Below are 19,512 nucleotides of genomic sequence, written 5' to 3' on the forward strand. Positions count from 1 at the left end.
GTAGTGGCGCGATCTCAGCTCACTGCAAACTCTGCCACCCTGGTTCAAGCAATTCTCCTGCCTCAGCCTCCCAAGTAGCTGGGATTATAGACATGCGCCACCACGCCCGGCTAATTTTTGTATTTTTCGTAGAGATGGGGTTTCACCATGTTGGTCAGGCTTATCTCGAACTCCTGACCTCGTGATCTGCCCCCTCGGCCTCCCAAAGTGCTGGGATTACATGCGTGAGCCACTGCGCCTGGCCTTTTTTTTCTTTTCTTTTCTTTTTTTTTTTTTTGGAGAAGGAGTTTTACTCTTGTTGCCCAGGCTGGAGTGCAATGGCACAATCTCGGCTCACTGCAACCTCCACCTCCCAGGTTCAAGCAATTCCCCTGCCTCAGCCTCTCAAGTAGCTGGGATTACAGGCGTGTGCCACCATGCCCAGCTAATTTTTGTATTTTAGTAGAGACGGGGTTTCACCATGTTGGTCAGGCTGGTCTCGAACTCCTGATCTCAACTGATCTACCGGTCTCGGCCTCCCATAGTGCTGGGATTACAGGTATGAGCCACTGTGCCCAGCCACCTTTTGAGATTTTTTAATTAAATTTCTCCAAGAATAGTATACACAGCTTGCCATAGTAGTAACTTCCTGCTCCTATCCATGCGTGCATGCGGCCCTCAGAGAACGCCGAATGCTGTGCTTCTGTCCTAAATGGAGAAAGGAACTCAAAAACCCCTCCACTGTTTAACAGATGGAATTGCCAAGTAGACTTTAAAAAAAGTGTGCTCCTTCTCTGATCCACTGAATAGGAACCCCATGATCTTTAAGTATATTTATTATACAGCAGGCCCTCCGCTCCATTTTCTGCATAATTTTATCTAACCCTATTTCTTTTGTTCTTTAAACTTTCTTAGATTTAAACAACAAAAAAATTAAACTAAATTAATCAGTTCTTGGTGACAGCTGATTTTTCAGAAGCTACATTTCCAAGTCACAAAACTAAATAGTGAATTTTTGGAATCTGTCTGGAAAGCAGGCTGTATTTGTAATAAAAATTTAATTTGTTGGGGGATCCTGTAATTTTGGAGCAGTCATCTGCAAATTAACTTATTTTGCAGATACCAATGTCAAATTGGTATGAAACAACAGGAAAGTAAAGCATATTATAATATTTTCCTTAAAAATCATGGAAAGGTGATATAACACCCTGAAGCCTGAAACTGCTGTCGTTAGCGCCAATGACTATACTGATTTTTAAAAATCTGGCCGGGCGCGGTGGCTCACACCTGTAATCCCAGCACTTTGGGAGGCTGAGGTGGGCAGATCACGAGATCGACACCATCCTGGCCAACATGGTGAAACCTGTCTCTACTAAAATACAAAAAATTAGCCAGGCGTGGTGGTACATGCCTGTAGTCTCAGCTACTCAGGAGGCTGAGGCAGGGGAATCACTTGAACCCAGGAGGCAGAGCTTGCAGTGAGCCGAGATTGCATCACTTCACTCCAGCCTGACGGCAGAGTGAGACTCCATTTCAAAAAAAAAAAAAAAAAATTCTGTTATGCCCTTGAATCTGGCTAGAATAATACTGAAAATCTACAGAGAATATATATTGTCAAAGTCTTGGATGCAAGAGCGTGATTTAGTATCTTAACTTCCATGAAACACTATGGACAATGTACCAATGCTGCTGAATGAATGAATGAAATTAGAAACTCAGTCTTTATTATTCGTGCTAAGTAAGAATAAAGGCAAATCCATACTAAATCCAAAATGGTATTGTATCTGATTGTTTCATTAGTTCTGAGAGTCAGGAGCACCAAAATTAAATTTTTTCTCTTCTTATTGCTTCTTCCCACTCTTTGATAACGGTGTTAAAGATCACTGAAAAGACCAAAAGGTTGGCAGCAGGTGGGGGAAGGAAAAACAAAGCAAGCAGCCAGGGGATCTGAAAACTCAATAATCAGCCTTTGAATAATAGAGTGAAAAATGTAAAGCTATTTGGGAGACTTAAAAGGTAGACACTATGAAAATCTTGACAGTGAGTTTTAAATATGTTCCTCTTTATAAGAGTCTGATGTCTGTTTGATTGATTTCACAGATCTCCAAGATGGGTAATGTGGAAAAAGACAACAGAATTTAGCCTTTTTAAGCTCAAGAGTATAAGACAGGACTGTTACTTAACAAACAGGGAACAGTAATCACACAAGTACTTCAAATATATCCAAGAATTACTATTTAACATGCAAAACAGGTTCTTACACTGGATCCCTTCTATGACACTCACACCAGGGTGAGTGAGTGAATGAGTGAATGTGTGTGTGTGTGTGTGCACGTGCATGCATGAGAGAGAGAAATGCCTTATATTCCTATCTCAACCAAATGGGCAGGAAAACTTCTTTAACAACAGTTGGCCATTAGTCTCACAGCGATATTCAGAAAATAACTCCATATAACTCTATTTTAATATTAAATTCCTCATCCTTCTTCTTCCAGAGATGTCAGTAAACTATGTACCAGGACTGCCCATTTTTCTCCTGTCAGGTGGCAGAAATCCTAAAAAAGATTCTAAAGTTTGCCCTTATAATTCTAATGAGACAGGATAGAAAGTATCAAGCATACTAGCTTCCTGAAAACTTGGCTTTCCCTGGGAAGGAACTCAGCTTGAAGACCATTTTGTAGATTATGATTAATGCTTAACTAACTCTGCTTCTACTTTTCTGACCACTGGCTGCCCAGTACTAAATAAAATATACCACAACCAAATAACATAATAGAATTAAATATGTATTGGAGCTTAAAAAAATGCTTCTTGAGAATTAAAAGAAAAAAATACATATGAAGGACAGAAAAAACAAAATTTCAGAAAGTTTTCCACAAACTTAAGGCACGCTGTGTTGGGCAATGGAAAGCTTTCCGAAAGACAGTCTGTCCTGTTACCCATGCTAGCAGCAGAACAGGATAAGCCAAAGAAAAGGTTATCATAGGGAAGATGTAGAAATAGCTTGGTGATACGAGCTTGCCAAAAAAATTGATACAGAGCCAGTAATTTACCTTCAACAGGGTAAGAAATGGGAAGCCAGATTAATGTATAAGGACATTCAGCAGTGGACTAATATGTTGACATTTCCTGAATCTATTCCAGGAATGGATGGAACATTTTGGATGGGTTGTAGTTGTCTCCAATACTCGGTAATAACGCATTTATTATTAAATGCATGTTATGAATTTTTTGTGATAAGCTCTTCAGAACAGGGGTCACATAGATTTATGCAGTCTGTAAGCTGTATATAAATTAAGCACACTCTGAAAGTTACGATGGTGCTAATACAGTGAAGAGGTCATGAAAATAATATGGTCTTATCTAAGTCAACTAAGACTATCACCATTTTAAAATTTTGAAAACTGTGCACTGTCATGCTTTTTGATGTGCCTGCTCAGCTTGAAAATGTACTTGTCAATTGAAATTTACCTTAAAATTTTAACCAGGACCTCAGTTCCAAATACAGCAAATAAACAATGCCCCCTTTTGTTACCACAAATAATTAAAAGCCATCTTTTCAACTGAGGCTCTCTGATAGGTGAAGTCAATAATTTTCACCAAGTCTTTGAGGGGAAGAAAAAAACTATGTCAATAAAGTGGTGGTGGTTGGGATGGGATCATTTGACTACATGTTCAGAACGGACCTAATACCTGAGGTAGTGCAGCTTCAAACCCAGGTCTGTGCCACCTGCTCTATCAACAGGGCTGGTGAGGACTCACACAGAACCCAGCCCCCTCTGTGGCAGCCTGGAGCCAAGGAAAATTTTTTACCCCTCACCCACTCTGCTTTTTGTTTGCTATTTTTTGTTGTTGTTGTTTTTCATGCCCATTCTTGTAAATGTGTAAGATAGGAAAACAAATCAAAAGAGGCAAAGCCCTCATTAGACTGCCTTCTTAATCCAAGCGAGGCAGAAAGATAATTAATCGATATTTAGTACTTCCGACATATTGGTCCTTAGAAAGTAAACAATACCAATGAAACAGTAAAGAATCCTATTCATCTTTATTTTTATATCACCGTTATTATTATTTGGTTGTGGGTGATCATTGTTTTTCTTTAGGGCTTTCCAAATAGAGCGCCCAATCTGAGAACTACATTTAATTGTTCTGTGCCTCACTGGAGTACAACTATAATCCTGCAGTCAATTCAAGAAAATGAAGAGCAACGTTTTCTTTACAACCTCTATTTTTGAGATTTTACCTCAATACAGACTGTTAAAATACTCTCAGAAGCCAAGGTTAACTTTTAAACTAATTATTTTAAAAGGAAATATAACTTGTAGAGCATGTTTCTTTTTTCTTTTTTTTTTTTTTTGGTACACAGAATTTACTTGCAACTCTGCTTAGAGTTAAGGCTTACATTACATTCATCACACTCATCATACATACCAGTGAGAGATGCATGTGAAACAGCTGAAGCTAAAATACACTACTATTCTGTACATAGCCCTGGCATTTATTAGTGCGTAAGTCTAATCAACAGGCTAAATCATTGTCATAAAATGATAGAAAATTTTATTTTCAGGCAGTCATCTTTCAAGTCTATCTGTTGCTAATTTGCTAAACTGGGATTCACTATGAAATCTACAGCTGATGTCTCTGTCTATTGAAGCAAGCATTATCTTTCTATTTTCAAAAGTAAGCTGTGGCTTGGGCTTGCTGTCTTCTTCCCAGTAAGGTCAGGAGGCTGGGCTTTCTTCCACCTGCGAGTGTATCACAAACCAGGCGCGCGCACCCGAGCCCTCCCTCCACCAGGGCGGAAACCAGAGAACACAACCCAAACACCGAAAGTTTCTGGTCGCAAACTCTACTCATCTTGCCGTGTCCAGAGACCCGGCACTGGGAACGGCACTGGCTTTTGTTCCAGGGTCGCCCAGCTGGCGAGGTAAACGCCACAGCAGTCCTTGATCCCCAAAGGTTGTGAGAGATTCTGTGGCACGGGAATTTTGGAGCCTCCCGAAAGGAGCCCATTTCTCCGCAATCCATGCGCGTGGGGTGTACAAATACACGAAAAGAGGACGCGGGGTGGGCAGGCATGAAACCTTCAGTGCCTCTTAAATTCTCAGTCTCAGGTTCACAAAGTGAATCTCCTCCTCCGTGGAAGGGCGCTAGGGGGGCGGGGGCTGGGAGAGAAATAGGTTGGAGAAAGGGACCGGAGCTACAGTCGAGATGCAGGACCGGCCCCGCCTCCGGCTACAATCAGAAAAACTACAGTGTGTCAGTGGTTTTCGGTTTCCTGTTTGTAAAGCGAGAACCTCCCCCGACTCTGGAACTGTCGTTCTTCCTCAAAACCAACCGAGACGGCCCCTTCTTCGCGCTCGGGGCAGGCTCAGCCGCAGGGGGAGCGGAGAGGAGGGACGCGGGGGCATGGGGAGCGCGGCGGGGCGGGGACAGCCGCGATGAAGCGGGCAGGGCCACGGGGCGCAGCACCCCTCCCAGCCCAGCGGCCCCGGGGGCTGAGCTGGGCCGCGAGGCGGACAAAGCGCCTCCCGCTCCCTCCCCCACGGCCACGTTCCAAAAGGGAGGGAGAAGGCGGGCAAGAGTGGCTGGAGGAGGAAGGGAGGAGGAAGGGGAGGGGGAGGAGGAGGGAAGGTGCTGCCGGCGGGACTGGGCAGGATCGCGCCGACCTGGGAGGGGAGGGAGGAGGGGTTGAGCGCCCCCGGAGAACTGGGAGGAGGGAAGGATTCTTGAAGCCCAAGATAAACAAATTGTTCCTCTTCACGTGCGGGGTGGGGGGACGTGGGGAGCGAACACTGCGGCGTCGCCTCCCCTCCCCCAAGCCGACTCTTTGTCACCGAGCGCCGGCCCGAGCCCCCGGCGAAAGCCCACGGCAGCACTGGCACCACCCCGGCGCCGGGGACTCACAGACCGGGAACGTGTGCGATTTCTAAACCGCACGACGGGAGGGCCGCCCCTGCCGGGCTCTGCGCCGCCGATCGCTGGGCGGTCTGCACGGGAAACAGGCGAAGGCGCGCGGCCCCGGCACGCTCCAGGATTCCCGTCGCCTGGCCCACCCAGCACCCGGGCGGCGCGGTGGGGGGGGGGGGGGCAGACACCTTTCCCAAGCTTCCGGCCTCCCCTCACCCAGAAAGGAAAGCAAAAGAACGGGAGAGGGGAGATAAGAGAAAGGATTCTAGCCTCCGGCTTGGGGGGTGGGAACTGCCCCTTCCTCCTGGAGAAGTTAAGCCATTGGCTGCTCATCCTACCTCGAACCCGCCCACCCAGCCATTTAAGCCTCTTTTACCTCCCTGCTACCTTCCATTGCTCTGGGCTTATTAAGCAGGCCCCCAAAGTTGGCGGGCAGCGGGGCGGGGGGGCGCCAAGCGGAGAAAGACTCCGTGCACGCAAGTTTAAAAGGAAAAAAGGAAAGAATCCCAAGCGAAGTTGTGTGGTGGGGCCTCTTGGCGCAAACCCTGGGTATTGCTTTCCCCTCCCGCCCCCTCCAGGCCGGTCCCCTCTTAACCCTCCCAGCCGCTCCACCTGCCGGGCTAGCCCCGAGTCGCGAGCAAAGAGCGGAGCGCACCCGCGCCCCGCATCCGCGCGCGCTCCCGCGAGCACCCCCGCGCGCAGCCACCCTCGCTCGTTTCTCACCCACTTCAAAGTTCATTCACAAAACTCTCAGACTTTCTCAGCCCAAAGGGGGTGAGCTGGGGAGAGGAGGCGAGAGGCTCTCCTTCCCCACTTCCCCCCTAGGGGTTGAGGGCCTGGTGCCCGCCCAGAACCTGCGACAGCATCAATATTTCCACGCACCCGGCGGATGTGCTGAGAGGGGTGGGCGTAGGGGGACGGGTCTGGGGAGGCGAGGCGGCGCGGCTAGAGGTGGGGTGGGGAGCGGCGAAGAGGAGGAGCAAGGTTTCAACTCAGGGGTTCACTCTTTCAAATCGGTATCTTAAGAAAGGGAAGGGGGGAAACTTTTCCAGCACCTCACTCCGACGCTCCTCTAGGCTCCCTCCGCCCCTCGCAGTCGTGACTGGCTTCTCCCCTCTCGCCCCCTCCTCCCCAAATCTGACAACCCTGACAGATTAACAGGTAGCGACGACGGCAGCTTTTTCCCTAAGAAAAGTTGACGTTAACCCTTAGGCTTCAGCCCACCTCACCCACCGTGCAAATCAGACCCTTGTACCCCCATGTAAGAAGCTCCACGCGCCCCCCACCACCACCACCCCCAACGCGCGCCGCAAGCCCGCTGCCCGTGCGCTCTCACCATGATCAGCGTGTGGTTCCTCTGCTCCGCCGAGGCAGCCTCCGCATCTTGCTGGGGTTTGCTCGGGTGCTGCTGTTTGCCGGTGCCGGCGCCGGCGCCCGATTTCTTGGCCCTCTGCTCCAGGGTCCGCTGGTAGAGGCTCACGGTGTCCCGGCGCTCCAGCTCCAGCTGCTCCACCTGAGCCTGCTGGTACCTGTTCTCGCAGTTGACGTGGTGCCGCCGGCAGCCCTCGATGCGCTGGCGGAGCCGCTCCACCACGGTGCTGTGCTTGGGAACGGCCGCCGAACCGCCGCCGGGGCCCCCGGAGCCGCCGCATCCACCGGCTGCCGGGTGATTGCTACTCGGAGCAGCGGGAGTACTATTGGGAGTATTATTCACACCGATCCCGGCCCCGCCGAGGCTGCTGTTCAGGCTACTGTTGATGCAAATACTACTGCCATTCGCGGCAGCAGCGGGGGCTGCGAAATCCCCCATCCTGCTCCCCGGGCACACTATTTTGGAAGAACTTTTTTTATCCACCCCCCTATCAGCCTCCTCCTTGGGTCCAAGGATTAAAATAGTTTAAGTGGAACGCGGGGGAGACGCAAGCACATGGATGGAAACGGCGATCCCGACGGGGCGAAAAAAACGGGGGGGGAGAGATTTTGGGGTGGTTTTTGTTTCCTTTTTTTAAACTGTAAAAGCTCAAGGGGAAGAAAAGGGGGGAACGTTATCGGAATACCATCAGACACCTATCAACAAAAAGAATCACAACAAACTGAGCCAGCAGCAAATCGGGTTGCAACTCAAGGGGAGATCCGCTCCTCGCTTGCCTTCTTTTTATAATCCATTATTTTCTAATAAATTCCAGGAGATTTCCGGTGGTTGGCAAGCATTTTCTCCCTACATACCGAAAAACACACCCCATGTACACACACAAGCATATGCCTCCAGTGCGGACACGCGCGACACACACTCACTCCACACCGCATCGGAAAACGGCAAGCTTGCTTATTGCATTTTCCTTCCACAAAAAAGTTTTGGTGTTTATGCCGCCCCGTGTTCTCAAAGTACTTTGGCTGCTCAGTTGCATTTCACAGGAACCTAGATATCGAATCCTCGGGCTGGGGGAAGTAAACACATGGACAGTCCGAGGCGACTGCAAAAGTAGATCGGTGAAGTCCTTTGCAAAACGCCGCGCAGAGAGCAGCACCTAACGCTCGGCTGGGCTGCCGCTGCCGCCGCTGCTCCTGCCACCATCACAATGATCAACTGCTCGCCGCCGCCGCCGCCGCCGCCTCCTCCTCCTCCTCTCGCTCCTCCACCTCCTCCTCCTCCTCCATGCCAGCGGAGTGATATCAGGACGCGCGAGCTCAGTAAACACGGCAGCGGCGGCGGCTGGAGGCCGTGAGACAGGCCCGCGGACACGGCGCAAAACCCGGCCCGGACTCTCACCCGGCAGGAGCGGGCGCGGCACGCACCAGCACCCGGCTCCCGTCTCCGTCGCCTCGGCGCCCGGCGCCCCTCCTACGCCCCCAACCACACTACCGCCCCGCCGAGAAGCCCAGAGCCGTCGGCGACGGAGAGAAGAAAGATTCTGGGGGGATCTCAGAAATAAATCAACTTTTGACCTGTGTGTGTGCGTGAGAGCGTGTGTGAGTGTGTGTGTCTGTGTACGCGCGCGCGCGTGCGCGGGGACGCGCCTGGTAGGGTTTCCTTATTCCAAGAAAAGTATCAAGCGATCCCAAGTTGTTGTTATACATTTATGCATTATATTGCAGAACTGTGCATGACCAGGCAGAAACATTGAAGCTTTACAGCAGTTGTCTGTCATCCCTATCCATGTGGAAAGAAAAAGGCAAATGAGTGACTTGTTTTTAAAACCCAGGTAATAAGTCTGCGCTAGTAACAGCGCTACTTACGGACACTTGTTCCAAGTCTAGGCCAGACTGAACACACAAATACCAAATTCTAAATAAATAGAAATAGGCATCAAAAATGTGTAATATTATTTAACTCACTGTACATAATGATTGTTGTTACTAAGTCAATTATTGTTTTACTTACCCTTGGAAAAAAATAAAGCAAGCAGGGACTTGGAGGTGAGACTAACAGTACATTTAAACAGACTGTTTTGAACACTAGGTGCTAATGACAGCAGTAATTAAGGTCCTTCGTAAATCAAGTGGAAAGATTGCAGATTTCATGGACTAGAACTATAGAAAAAACACAGCATTTCACAGTTTGTCATGACCAAAACAAAAACAAGCAAAAATAACAGGCCTACTTTATTGCTGGATATATTTCTTTCCATTTCAATGAATTCACAATAAGTACAATTAAAATGGACTAGCAACTGCAGAAATCAATCTAAACTTTCCATTTTATTAAAGCACATTATCTTTCCCGATATTATCTAAAAAATAACAACTAAGGATCAAATATTCTTGAATATGGACTTAAACCATTGCATATACATATTTTTAAAAATTAAGATGGAGAAATTATTATTTCTCTAATAATCAGTAAACTATAAATCTTGATTGTGAGATGTTAATTATAAGTCATTTTGTATTATTTCAATAAATCTTAAGAATTAGTTTTTAGGGTAAAAATACACCCCAGTTTTCTAAAATAGCCAGGAATAAAAGAACTTTGGATCTTATGCATTAGTCATGAGATCTGATTTAAACCATCTTCATTTCTTGGCATTGCAGATTAGCACAGGATGCTATTTCTAACCTCATAATGTCAGCGATAAGAAGCTATATTTTTCTTCAATTAATCAGTTCTATATAGTGAACGATATTTTTAATGTTCACTGGATATATGGTAAAATGGGCAGCAAAATATTTAATACGGTGTGAGGCTACTTCTAAGCAGTAAAACCAACTTAAGAGAGTGTATATTTCATTGAAGTTGCCACACTTTTTCTGAAGGCTATTTAGTTAATATACAAATTTCTGTATCAAACTGCCCTTCTTCAAGTCTCAGTCAGAAAATTTAACTGGACTAGGTCTGTAGCAAAAGAGTCCGTTCAGATTCTGAAAATATGTAGAGAATTTTAAGAAATTAGAAAAAGAGGTAGCAAAGTGGCCTTTATCTTTTTCACATATTCACTAAATAATATCTCTATTAACTCAGGAAACACATGGCTTCGCCACAGAGGGGAAGCTATGACTCTGCATTCTCTTTGCTCTCTCTTCACCGTAGTTTAATTATTTTCTTTTCTTTTCTTTTTTCTTTTTTTTTTTTTTTTGAGACAGAGTCTTGCTTGCTCTGTTGCCTAGGCTGGAGTGGTGCAGTGGCGCCATCTTGGCTCACTGCAACCTCTGCCTCCCGGGTTCCAGTGATTCTCCTGGCTGAGCCTCCTGGGTAGCTGGGATTACAGGTACACGCCACCACACCTGGCTAATTTTTGTATTTTTAGTAGAGACGGGGTTTCACCATATTGGCCAGGCTGGTCTGAAACTACTGACCTCAGATGATCCACCTGCCTTGGCCTCCCAAAGTGCTGGGATTACAGGTGTGAGCCACTGCGCCCGGCCACACTGTAGTTTAATTGTTATCCCTCCTCCTTCACTTGCCTCCATCACCCACAAAAGACTGCAGTTTGATTTACAGAGGCAACAAATTTGAGGGTCTTAAGCACTGGGTCTTTAGTTTTTGAGACTTGGGTTCTCATTTTAGCTTTTTCCTGTGACTCAGAATTTAATTATTCATTGAGAGTTTCTCATTCTGGGGAAAAAATGACAACAATAGCAGCACCATGTATTCCCTTCAAGCTGTTTACCTCTCCTACCATGAAGGGAAACCAAAAAGACACAAGAATTTGCATCCTTCCCTTTGGGGAACCAGCAGGTGGGACAGCACACTTTGTGGTTTTACCACAGAGTTCCCCAATGACAAATGAAGCTCTTCTTGCACAACCACAGTATACTTTGCTGCCTGATTTTAGTGCATGAATGGGCTATACCCAAAAGAAAAACTGTTACATGTGTACACACAAACAAGCGCACACACAGGCACCCGTCTTTTATCTCTCCAAAATGGGAGTGGCAGCCACAAGCTCCAAGCCCCAGATGTGGGGAAAGGAAGAGAAACTGTGTGATGGCCAGAGGGGAAGAATCTTTGAGAAACCGACCTGTGCAGGACTCTGCTGTGACGTACCAGAGGTCAGAAACCCCATTCTCATTGTGCAGGAAGATTAGAAGAAAGAAGCAAGAAGCAAGCAAGGCTTGCATCTTGAGCAACGTATGCCAGTCACCCTGAATTAGAGATGTTGATCTACTCCAGTGACCTTAGAAGAAACAGAGACCTTTATGCTGGCTACTTCCGGATCCCATGATATGGTCCTGCAAGGTTTCCAGCTTTGTTGGTCACCTTCCTAAAGAACTCCTTGAAAGTCATAGAGAAATCCAAGTTCTGGAGAAGCAATTTTAGTCCCTTCTCACAGCAGAACACTGACAGCATGACCATCTTTGTCTTTTCTGTGAGCCTGCTACAAGGCAAAACTTCAGGATGAAAGCGGTAGACACAGCATCAATGCTATTGTTCTTGAATGACAAAAAATAATAATAATAATAATTGAGATGCCATAGCAGTGATGAGAAAGAAATTACTATGACTGCATCCCCAACTGTGATGATATCTCTCTGGATGCCAAGGAAAGAAGGGCTTGATGAATAAGTAGCTACACCAGGTTATCCTGCGGTCCTGGCTCTGAGCCAAAGTTGGCAGTTCTGAGGAGTTCAACCAGGTTCCATTTCCTTTACACCAAGTCTGTGTCATCTTCCTATATTCACCTGAGAAGGCCTAGTGTCCCAGTGACAAGAAAGAGACCTTTGTGCGGAAATTCCAGTCTATGTGCCCCCTCTGTTTCCCTCTTACTATGGATCAATAGATCTGCTTTCATAAAAGAGTATCTTGTGGCTAAAGAAGAATAGGAACCCTCTGCTGCCCACATATGAGCAACCAAACCTTTATATCTTTCCAAAGTGGGGCCCAGGCACTCCTAAATTACTAGCAGCCGGGGGATGTGCCCTCAGCTGTCTAGCAATAGGTATCATTTCAATAATTCCATGAATATATTTATGGCCTTCTGTGTGCCACACACTGTGGTAGGCACTGGGTGAACAGCATAATAACAGTGTATAGAACACAGTCCCAACCTCAATGACGGCCAACTAGAATCAGGGCAGTATATGCCATAATGGAATTAATATGGAGTGGGTGTAGGAACAAGCAAAAGAGTGCATGCTTGGAGGAGCTAAGAATCCGTCTCCAAAAAAATCCAGTGGTAGTTCCTTCTCACACGATTGTGAGTGTGAAAGGGTGTGATGAGAAATGAGATGGAGGCTGGGGAGACAAGCAGGACCTGGATTGTTCAAGGCCATCCAGTTTAGACTATATCCTTGGGACAATGGCTGCCATTAAAAGGACTTAAGCTGATTTACACTGTTTACTTTGGCAATGCGGTGGATGTATTATTATAGCGTTTTCAGAAGTGTGTCTGAAAAACTTGGTTCCGTAAGATGCTTTACCAGAAAGGCTTCTGAGCTAAGTAAGTTTAGGACATGTTCTGTACTGCATCTCTCCAAAGAGTTATTACCACATTGAAGGTCACAAGAAATCTTGAAGCAAAGCATGTTTAACTTTGTTTAACCTAACATTGCCAAAATCCTGTTATGCCCCACAGAATAGAACACACTCTAGAAAGCTCTGTGGTATAGGAGAGAGTGAAAACTGAAGGCAGTTCTAAATCCACTTAAATTTACAACAATTGCCTGGGCACGTAGCCTAAGTCAACGACCACAAGGCCCTTGCCATCTGCTCTACCAGAATCACTAGTCCAGATCTCCCAGGCCTTCCTAACCTCAGCTGGGTGTGTGAATTCTGACCTTTAAATATTGAGGAAGTAGCAACGCAAAGGCAAAATCCCAAAAGGGTGAATTTGACTAGCCTTTTTCAGCATTAGTACTTTGAGTATGTTATATTAATATCTATCCCTGTGTAATAAAACCTCCTTATTAGGAGAAAAGGTTGGCCTTATTTAACTGAAAAGATTATGTAATATCTTTAAAGCTATAGATTTTCATTACATTTGAAGCATGCACTCTGTCTAGCCTAACAAAACTGGCCTCTTGGAGCTATTTTAATGATCTCCTTTTACCTATGAACCAATTGCATATAGGTGACATGCCTCAAGAACTAGGGGTGTTTCAAAAATTTGCTTCCTTAAGTATTTAAATACCTCTCGCAAGATTCTGTGTATGTTGTTAATTCTCATTTTTTATTAAGAAGGGTTTTACTAAGTCCTAGACCATGTCATAAATTTTGAGAGGAGTATGAATTAATAGGATTTATTTTCTTATTCATGTATTTTAATATGTATATAATGGTTTCATGGTTATTAGGGGAAAGGTTATCTAAAGTCCATGGCAGAGAAATTTTTTAAAAGTCTCTCATTCTGTTTCGTATATATTTCTACTCTCACGGTTAAATAATATAATAAGGCATCTGACTTGAACAATGTCTGGCTTTCATATACAAAGTTGAAGACATCTGAAAGAAAATATTTATGAATTTTTAAATTTATTGAAGGCCCATAATCAGCTAAACTGTTAACCTTGAAATAATTAATTGTGATGGCCAACAGTCATTGAAAATTTGCTCTATTCCAGGTTCTATTGTTATCCTCTATTTCACTGATATAGAAACTGAGGCACAGAAAACTTAAAGAACTTTCCCCAAACCACACAGCTTAAAAATGGCAGAGACCCACTTTGAACCAAGCTATGGAAGAAACATGTAACCAAGTTCCTAAGGTTCCTTCTCATTTTAAGATTCTACCTTTTTACAAAACTAAAAGTACTGTGTTTTGGCTGGGGGCGATGGCTCACTCCTGTAATCCCAGCACCTTGGGAGGCTGAGGCAGGCGGATCACCTGAGGTCTGGAGTTTAAGACCAGCCTGGCCAACATGGTGAAACCCGGTCTCTACTAAAAATATAAAAATTAGCCAGCCATGGTGACGCACGCCTGTAATCCCAGCTACTCGAGAGGCTGGGGCAGGAGAATCACTTGAGCCTGGGAGGCGGAAGTTGCAGTGACCCAAGATGGCGCCACTACACTCCAGCCTGGGTGACAGAGTGAGACTACGTCTCAAAAAAATAAAATAAAATAAAATAAAATTACTGTGTTTTACCCAGATCTCATTTTAACAGAAGTTTGTTGCTGCAGAGGGGTTATAGCTGAGGAGTCATTTTTGTAGAAAGCTGTCTCTGGCCATGCTTCCCTCAGCCCCCATTCTGAGCTAGCCACCCTCTCAGTGCTCTGAGAATAGTGGGCATTTTTCTGTCTTCGTACTTATATTATTACACTCTATTATAACTGTTTATTTACCTGTCTATGTCTCACTTGTGTTTTATTGGTCTTGGGACCTAACACAGGGCTGTCCATGACAGAGCTCTGTAACTGTGTGTGGGGGACACGTAAATGAAAGAGGGAATGGTAGCACACAATTTACCAAAGTTACAAAATCAGAAAGGGACTTGTGTGTGGCCAGTGCCAGGCAATAGCCCCCGAGGAGAGCAGCACTGCACTGCCATCCTATAGAAACTGTTTGAATGCAATATAAGAAAATCATAGTACGATATGATTTATATTTCAAAATGCTGTGTCTCTGGGTTTGGGGTATTCTATAAATTGACTTGGAGAGGTGCAGAGGTGGAAGAGAGGCGGAGTAGAGCCAGCCTCTTAGATCCCCTCACCCCAACTGCACTCTGCTGTCTGTCAGGTGGGGAAGGGGCTCATATTTGTTGTACATCACAGCGAGGTGTCGGCTACTGGCCAACGCATTTTCCATATATTAACCAATGTGATATTCCCCACAACCCTAGGATGTATGGAAACCAGAGCTGGCCCAAATGTGCTTTTAACACACATGAATTAAACTATGCCTTCTGGTTTGTTAAATAAAAAAGAAAAAGAAAAAAGTGTATATATATATATATATATATATATATTTTAAGCCTTAAAACTATTTTTACTGTGTGTGTGCGTGTGTGTGTGTGTGTGTGTGTGTGTGTGTGTGTTTTCTCTCTTTTTTTTTTTCTTTTATTTTAAGTTCTGGGATACATGTGTAGAACGTGCAGGTTTGTTACACATGTGCCATGGTGGTTTGCTGCACCTATCAACCCATCATCTAGGTTTTAAGCGCCGCATGCATTAGGTACTTGTCCTAATGTTCTCCTTCCCCTTGCCCCCCACCCGCCGACAGGCCGCGGTGTGTGATGTTCCCCTCCTTGTGTCCATGTGTTCTCATTGTTCAACTCCCACCTATGAGTGAGAATGTGTGGTGTTTGGTTTTCTGTTCCTGTGTTAGTTTGCTGAGAATGATGGTTTCCAGCTTCATCCATGTCCCTACAAAGGACATGAACTCATTCTTTTTATGGCTGCATAGTATTCCATGGTGTATACGTGCCACATTTTCTTTATCCAGTCTATCATTGATGGGCATTTGGGTTGGTTCCAAGCCTTTGCTATTGTAAATAGTGCTGCAATAAACATATGTTTATTTTTAATTCAATGGGTCCATCTACTTCATCCATACTCAAATAAACAATGGAGGGGCTGGAGGTGGTGGCTGTAATCCCAGCACTTTGGGAGGCCAAGGTGGGAGGATCACTTGAGCCCAAAAGTTTGAGACCAGACAGGGCAATATAGTGAGACCACATCTCTAAAAATATTTTTTAATTAGCCAGGCGTGGTGGCAGGCTTGTGGTCCCAGCTACATGTGGGGCCAAGGTGGGAGGATTGCTTGAGCCAGGGAGGTTGAGACTGCAGTGAGCTGTGATCATGCCACTTCACTCCAGCCTGGGTGACAAGAGTGAGACCTTGTCTCAAGTAAATAAATAGCTAAATAAATAAATAAATAAATAAATGGTGGGGTGAGGGCTATAGATTTTGGAGTTGCTAAGAGTCTATAGAGGAATGTGCCAAACTCTGTATACTAGATTTACTTTACCTCATGGTTGATAGAAAGTGCTATGGACTGAGTTTGTGTCCCCCGCCAAAATTTATACACTGAAACCCTAATCCCTAGTGTGATAGTATTTGGATGTGGGACTTGGGAGAGGTGATTTGGTCATGAGGGTGGGGCCCTCATAATGAGATTAGTGCCCTTATAACAAAAGACAGGAGAGAGGTTGCTTCCCCCCAACCCCACCCCCACTTTCTGCCATGTGAGGGCACAGCAAGAAGCTGTCCACTGGCAAACCAGAAAGACAGCTTTCACCAGCAACCAAATCAGCCTCACACCTTGATCTTGGACTTCCCAGCCTTCAGAACTGTATGGGATAAATTTCTGTTATTTAAGCGTTCTAGTCTATAGTGTTTGGTTGGTTGGTTTTGATACAGGGTCTCACTTTGTTGCTGAGGCTGGAGTGCAGTGGCACAATCAGAGCTCACTGCAGACCTCCTGGGCACAAGCAGTCCTCCCACCTCAGCCTCCTGAGTAGCTTGGACCACAGGCGTGCACCACCACACCCAGCTAATAGTCTATGGTATTTTTGTTATAGCAGTTCAAGCTAAGGCATAGGGATTTTAAGGTAATTACAGCTATAGGCCTGAGAAAGATGTAACTCCACCACGTTATTACTCCCGTTTTATTGATGATAAAACAAAGGCTTAAAGAGTTTACATAACTTGCATTCAAATCAGGTCCAAAGCCTCTTTCTTACCTACCACCACACAGTCTGAGTTCCCATTTGTGGGGTGGTTGTTGTTGTAGGGGCCTCGTAGCCATTCTGTCTCTGCTAGTGCCATTTATTTAGCAAATATTTATTAGCAATTGACAAGTCCCGTGTAGGTGCGAGGGATACATACATGAAAAGAAACATTTTCCTCCCTAAAGGAGCTTAACAATCTGGTGGTGAGAAGGAAATGTACATAATAAAATAGGCTAGCAAGAGGGAAGTATAGTCAGTTCTTGATTGGGCAGAGTTTAAGGGAGACTAGGAAAAGGTTTGTCACAGTTAAAACAAAACTAGAAAAAACAGAATTTGAAAACAAAAAAATTAACCTAAGCTTAGTGAGAATTACCCCCAATATTAACACTAAGATTTCCCATCCTGTACATGTTATTTGAAAGTAAAAATAAGATACAATGTTGAAGAACACAAAGCATCACTTTCATTGTCTGATGAAAAATCGCCCTGAGGTATCTATCTGTTTAATGGTTTCTATTGTCTGTTCCTTAGCTGTGCCCTCCCTTTCTAACATTGGAACAAAGCCTAGGCAACATCAGTTTGTCTCTGAACAAACTGCATTCTTCACTTTTACTCCAGTAGACAGTCGAGGTCAGCAGTTTTTCAGCCGTGTTGAGCCCTAAGAATTCCCTCTGAGGGGTTTCAGGGGCTGTTGTATGGGAAGGGGGAAATGGGCTGGGTCTTGGCTCCTCTTCAACTTAGCTGCCTTCTTTTTCAAATTGGAGCAAGATATGCTTTGAATAAAGGGTTCCACAGCTAAAAAGAGTTTGAAAATAGTTCTGTGAGTCATCTTGTTTTTGCTGGCAAACTATCTCTCCCTCCCTGGCCCAGCCCCCAGTCTCCATCACACACGTACGATTGCTTCTTCCACTTCTCCTCTCAATGTCACCAAACTGTGGTTCACAGTGGCTCCAAATTGGTTAACTTTGGCTCCAAAGCTTACTTATCCACTTGTGCACTGTCAGGTCCCTCAAATTTCTTGTCATTCCTCTGAGCTGGAAAGGTTTAAGGATGGCCCAACTACACGTGTGAGGAGATGGAAAAAACAATTTACTATAACTGCAGAGGGTGGATCAAGGGGGGATGATACAGGAGAGGGCTCGCCCTGTTCAGAAGAAACACTAGGATCATCTGTCTGGTGCAGTGGTGGGGTAGAGTTTGAGAGGTCCTAGAACCATGCAAAGGTAGGTGGTTACTAAGAAAGGTGTGTCCTGATATAGGGTTTTTATCTTACTGAGTGGGATATGCAAGTTTAAGACTATGGAGAAAAGAGAACTACCAGTGACCTAGGCTCTTCCATTAACCTTAGTTTCTCCATTGTATTAATGCCAAAGTGGTGTCAGGTCCACCAAATGGTTAACCTACCCAGGACATCCACATATTTTGGTCCAGTCAGGCTTCTGATTACCCATTGGCTTTTGATGCCAGAAAATAATCTAGTGTGAAATATAACAATTTTAGAATTAGAGTATTATTAGTTCCCATGAGATTCAAAACAAAGGTCTCAGCTTTGGGCTGAATGTTCTTCATTTCTCCTGCATCCTTTCCTATTAATTATTTTTAAAGAAAATCTTCAGGCCTAGCAAGGCAGCTCACGTCTGTAGTCCCAGCTACGTGGGAGGCTGAGGAGGGAGGATAGCTTGAGCCCAGGAGTTCAAGGTTTCAGCAAGCTGTGATCTTGCCCCAGTGTACTTCAGCCTGGATAACAGAGTGAGCTTCTGTCTTTAACTAAAAAAAAAAAAAAGAAAAAAAAAGAAAGAAAGAAACTGCCAGGCACAGTGGTTCATGCCTAATCCCAGCACTTTGGGAGGCCGAGGCAGGTGGATCATGAGGTCAGGAGATCAAGGATGGAGACCATACTGGCTAACACGGTGAAACCCTGTCTCTACTAAAAATACAAAAAATTAGCTGGGTATGGTGGCACACGCTTGTAGTCCCAGCTACTTGGGAGGCTGAGGCAGAAGAATCACTTGAACCCGGGAGGCGGAGGTTGTAGTGAGCCGAAGTGCTGCCACTGCACTCCAGCCTGGGTGTCAGAGCGAGACTCCATCTCAAAAAATAATAATAATTAAAAAAACTAAACTAAACTAAATAAAACAACGAATCTTCAGCATAGAAGAAGTAAAAAGTCGATAATACCTCAGCTACCATTAAGGAACAGACCTGGCCCAGGGATGAAGTAATAGCTGCCCAGGGCAGTGAAAGTTCATTGAACCAACTCTGTTCGCCATCCATTGGATGAGTAACAAACAGATGTTGCAAAAAGGCAAGAAGACAAGTCTGATTGGCAAGGGGCAGGAATCTTCTCCAACTTAATGGAGAAGCAGTGTAACATATGTTGGTTAAAATGAGGTTCCAAACCATGAACACCTTCTTACAGGTAGATGCTATAGATTTGTAATCATTAAAAACTTCCCCACAGAAGCACTAGTGTTTAACTATGTTAATCCATCCTCAGTATTGATGGTTTTGGCTTCACGATAAGCATGCCTGTATCTTCTGGTAACAGAACACATTTATATTTTTTCAAAACCATCCTA

General features: G+C 45.1%; 1 protein-coding gene across 2 annotated transcripts in view; it reads right to left on the minus strand.

Annotated features, from left to right (window-relative positions):
- The window catches only part of MAML3 (mastermind like transcriptional coactivator 3), a 437,380-nt gene extending 428,696 nt beyond the window's left edge, over nt 1-8,684 (minus strand). Inside the window, exon 1 of one of the 2 annotated variants that reach the window (XM_009448312.5) lies at nt 7,226-8,684. In XM_009448312.5, coding sequence (XP_009446587.3) covers nt 7,226-7,699 — 474 coding nt within the window. In that variant the 5' untranslated portion in view covers nt 7,700-8,684. The remainder of the gene's footprint in view (nt 1-7,225) is intronic. The other variant, XM_526693.8, reaches the window with a different exon arrangement.
- Between the last annotated feature and the right edge of the window lie 10,828 nt (nt 8,685-19,512).

This window comes from Pan troglodytes, chromosome 3 (assembly GCF_028858775.2).
Source record: "Pan troglodytes isolate AG18354 chromosome 3, NHGRI_mPanTro3-v2.0_pri, whole genome shotgun sequence".
In the NCBI taxonomy this organism is placed as follows: domain Eukaryota; kingdom Metazoa; phylum Chordata; class Mammalia; order Primates; family Hominidae; genus Pan; species Pan troglodytes.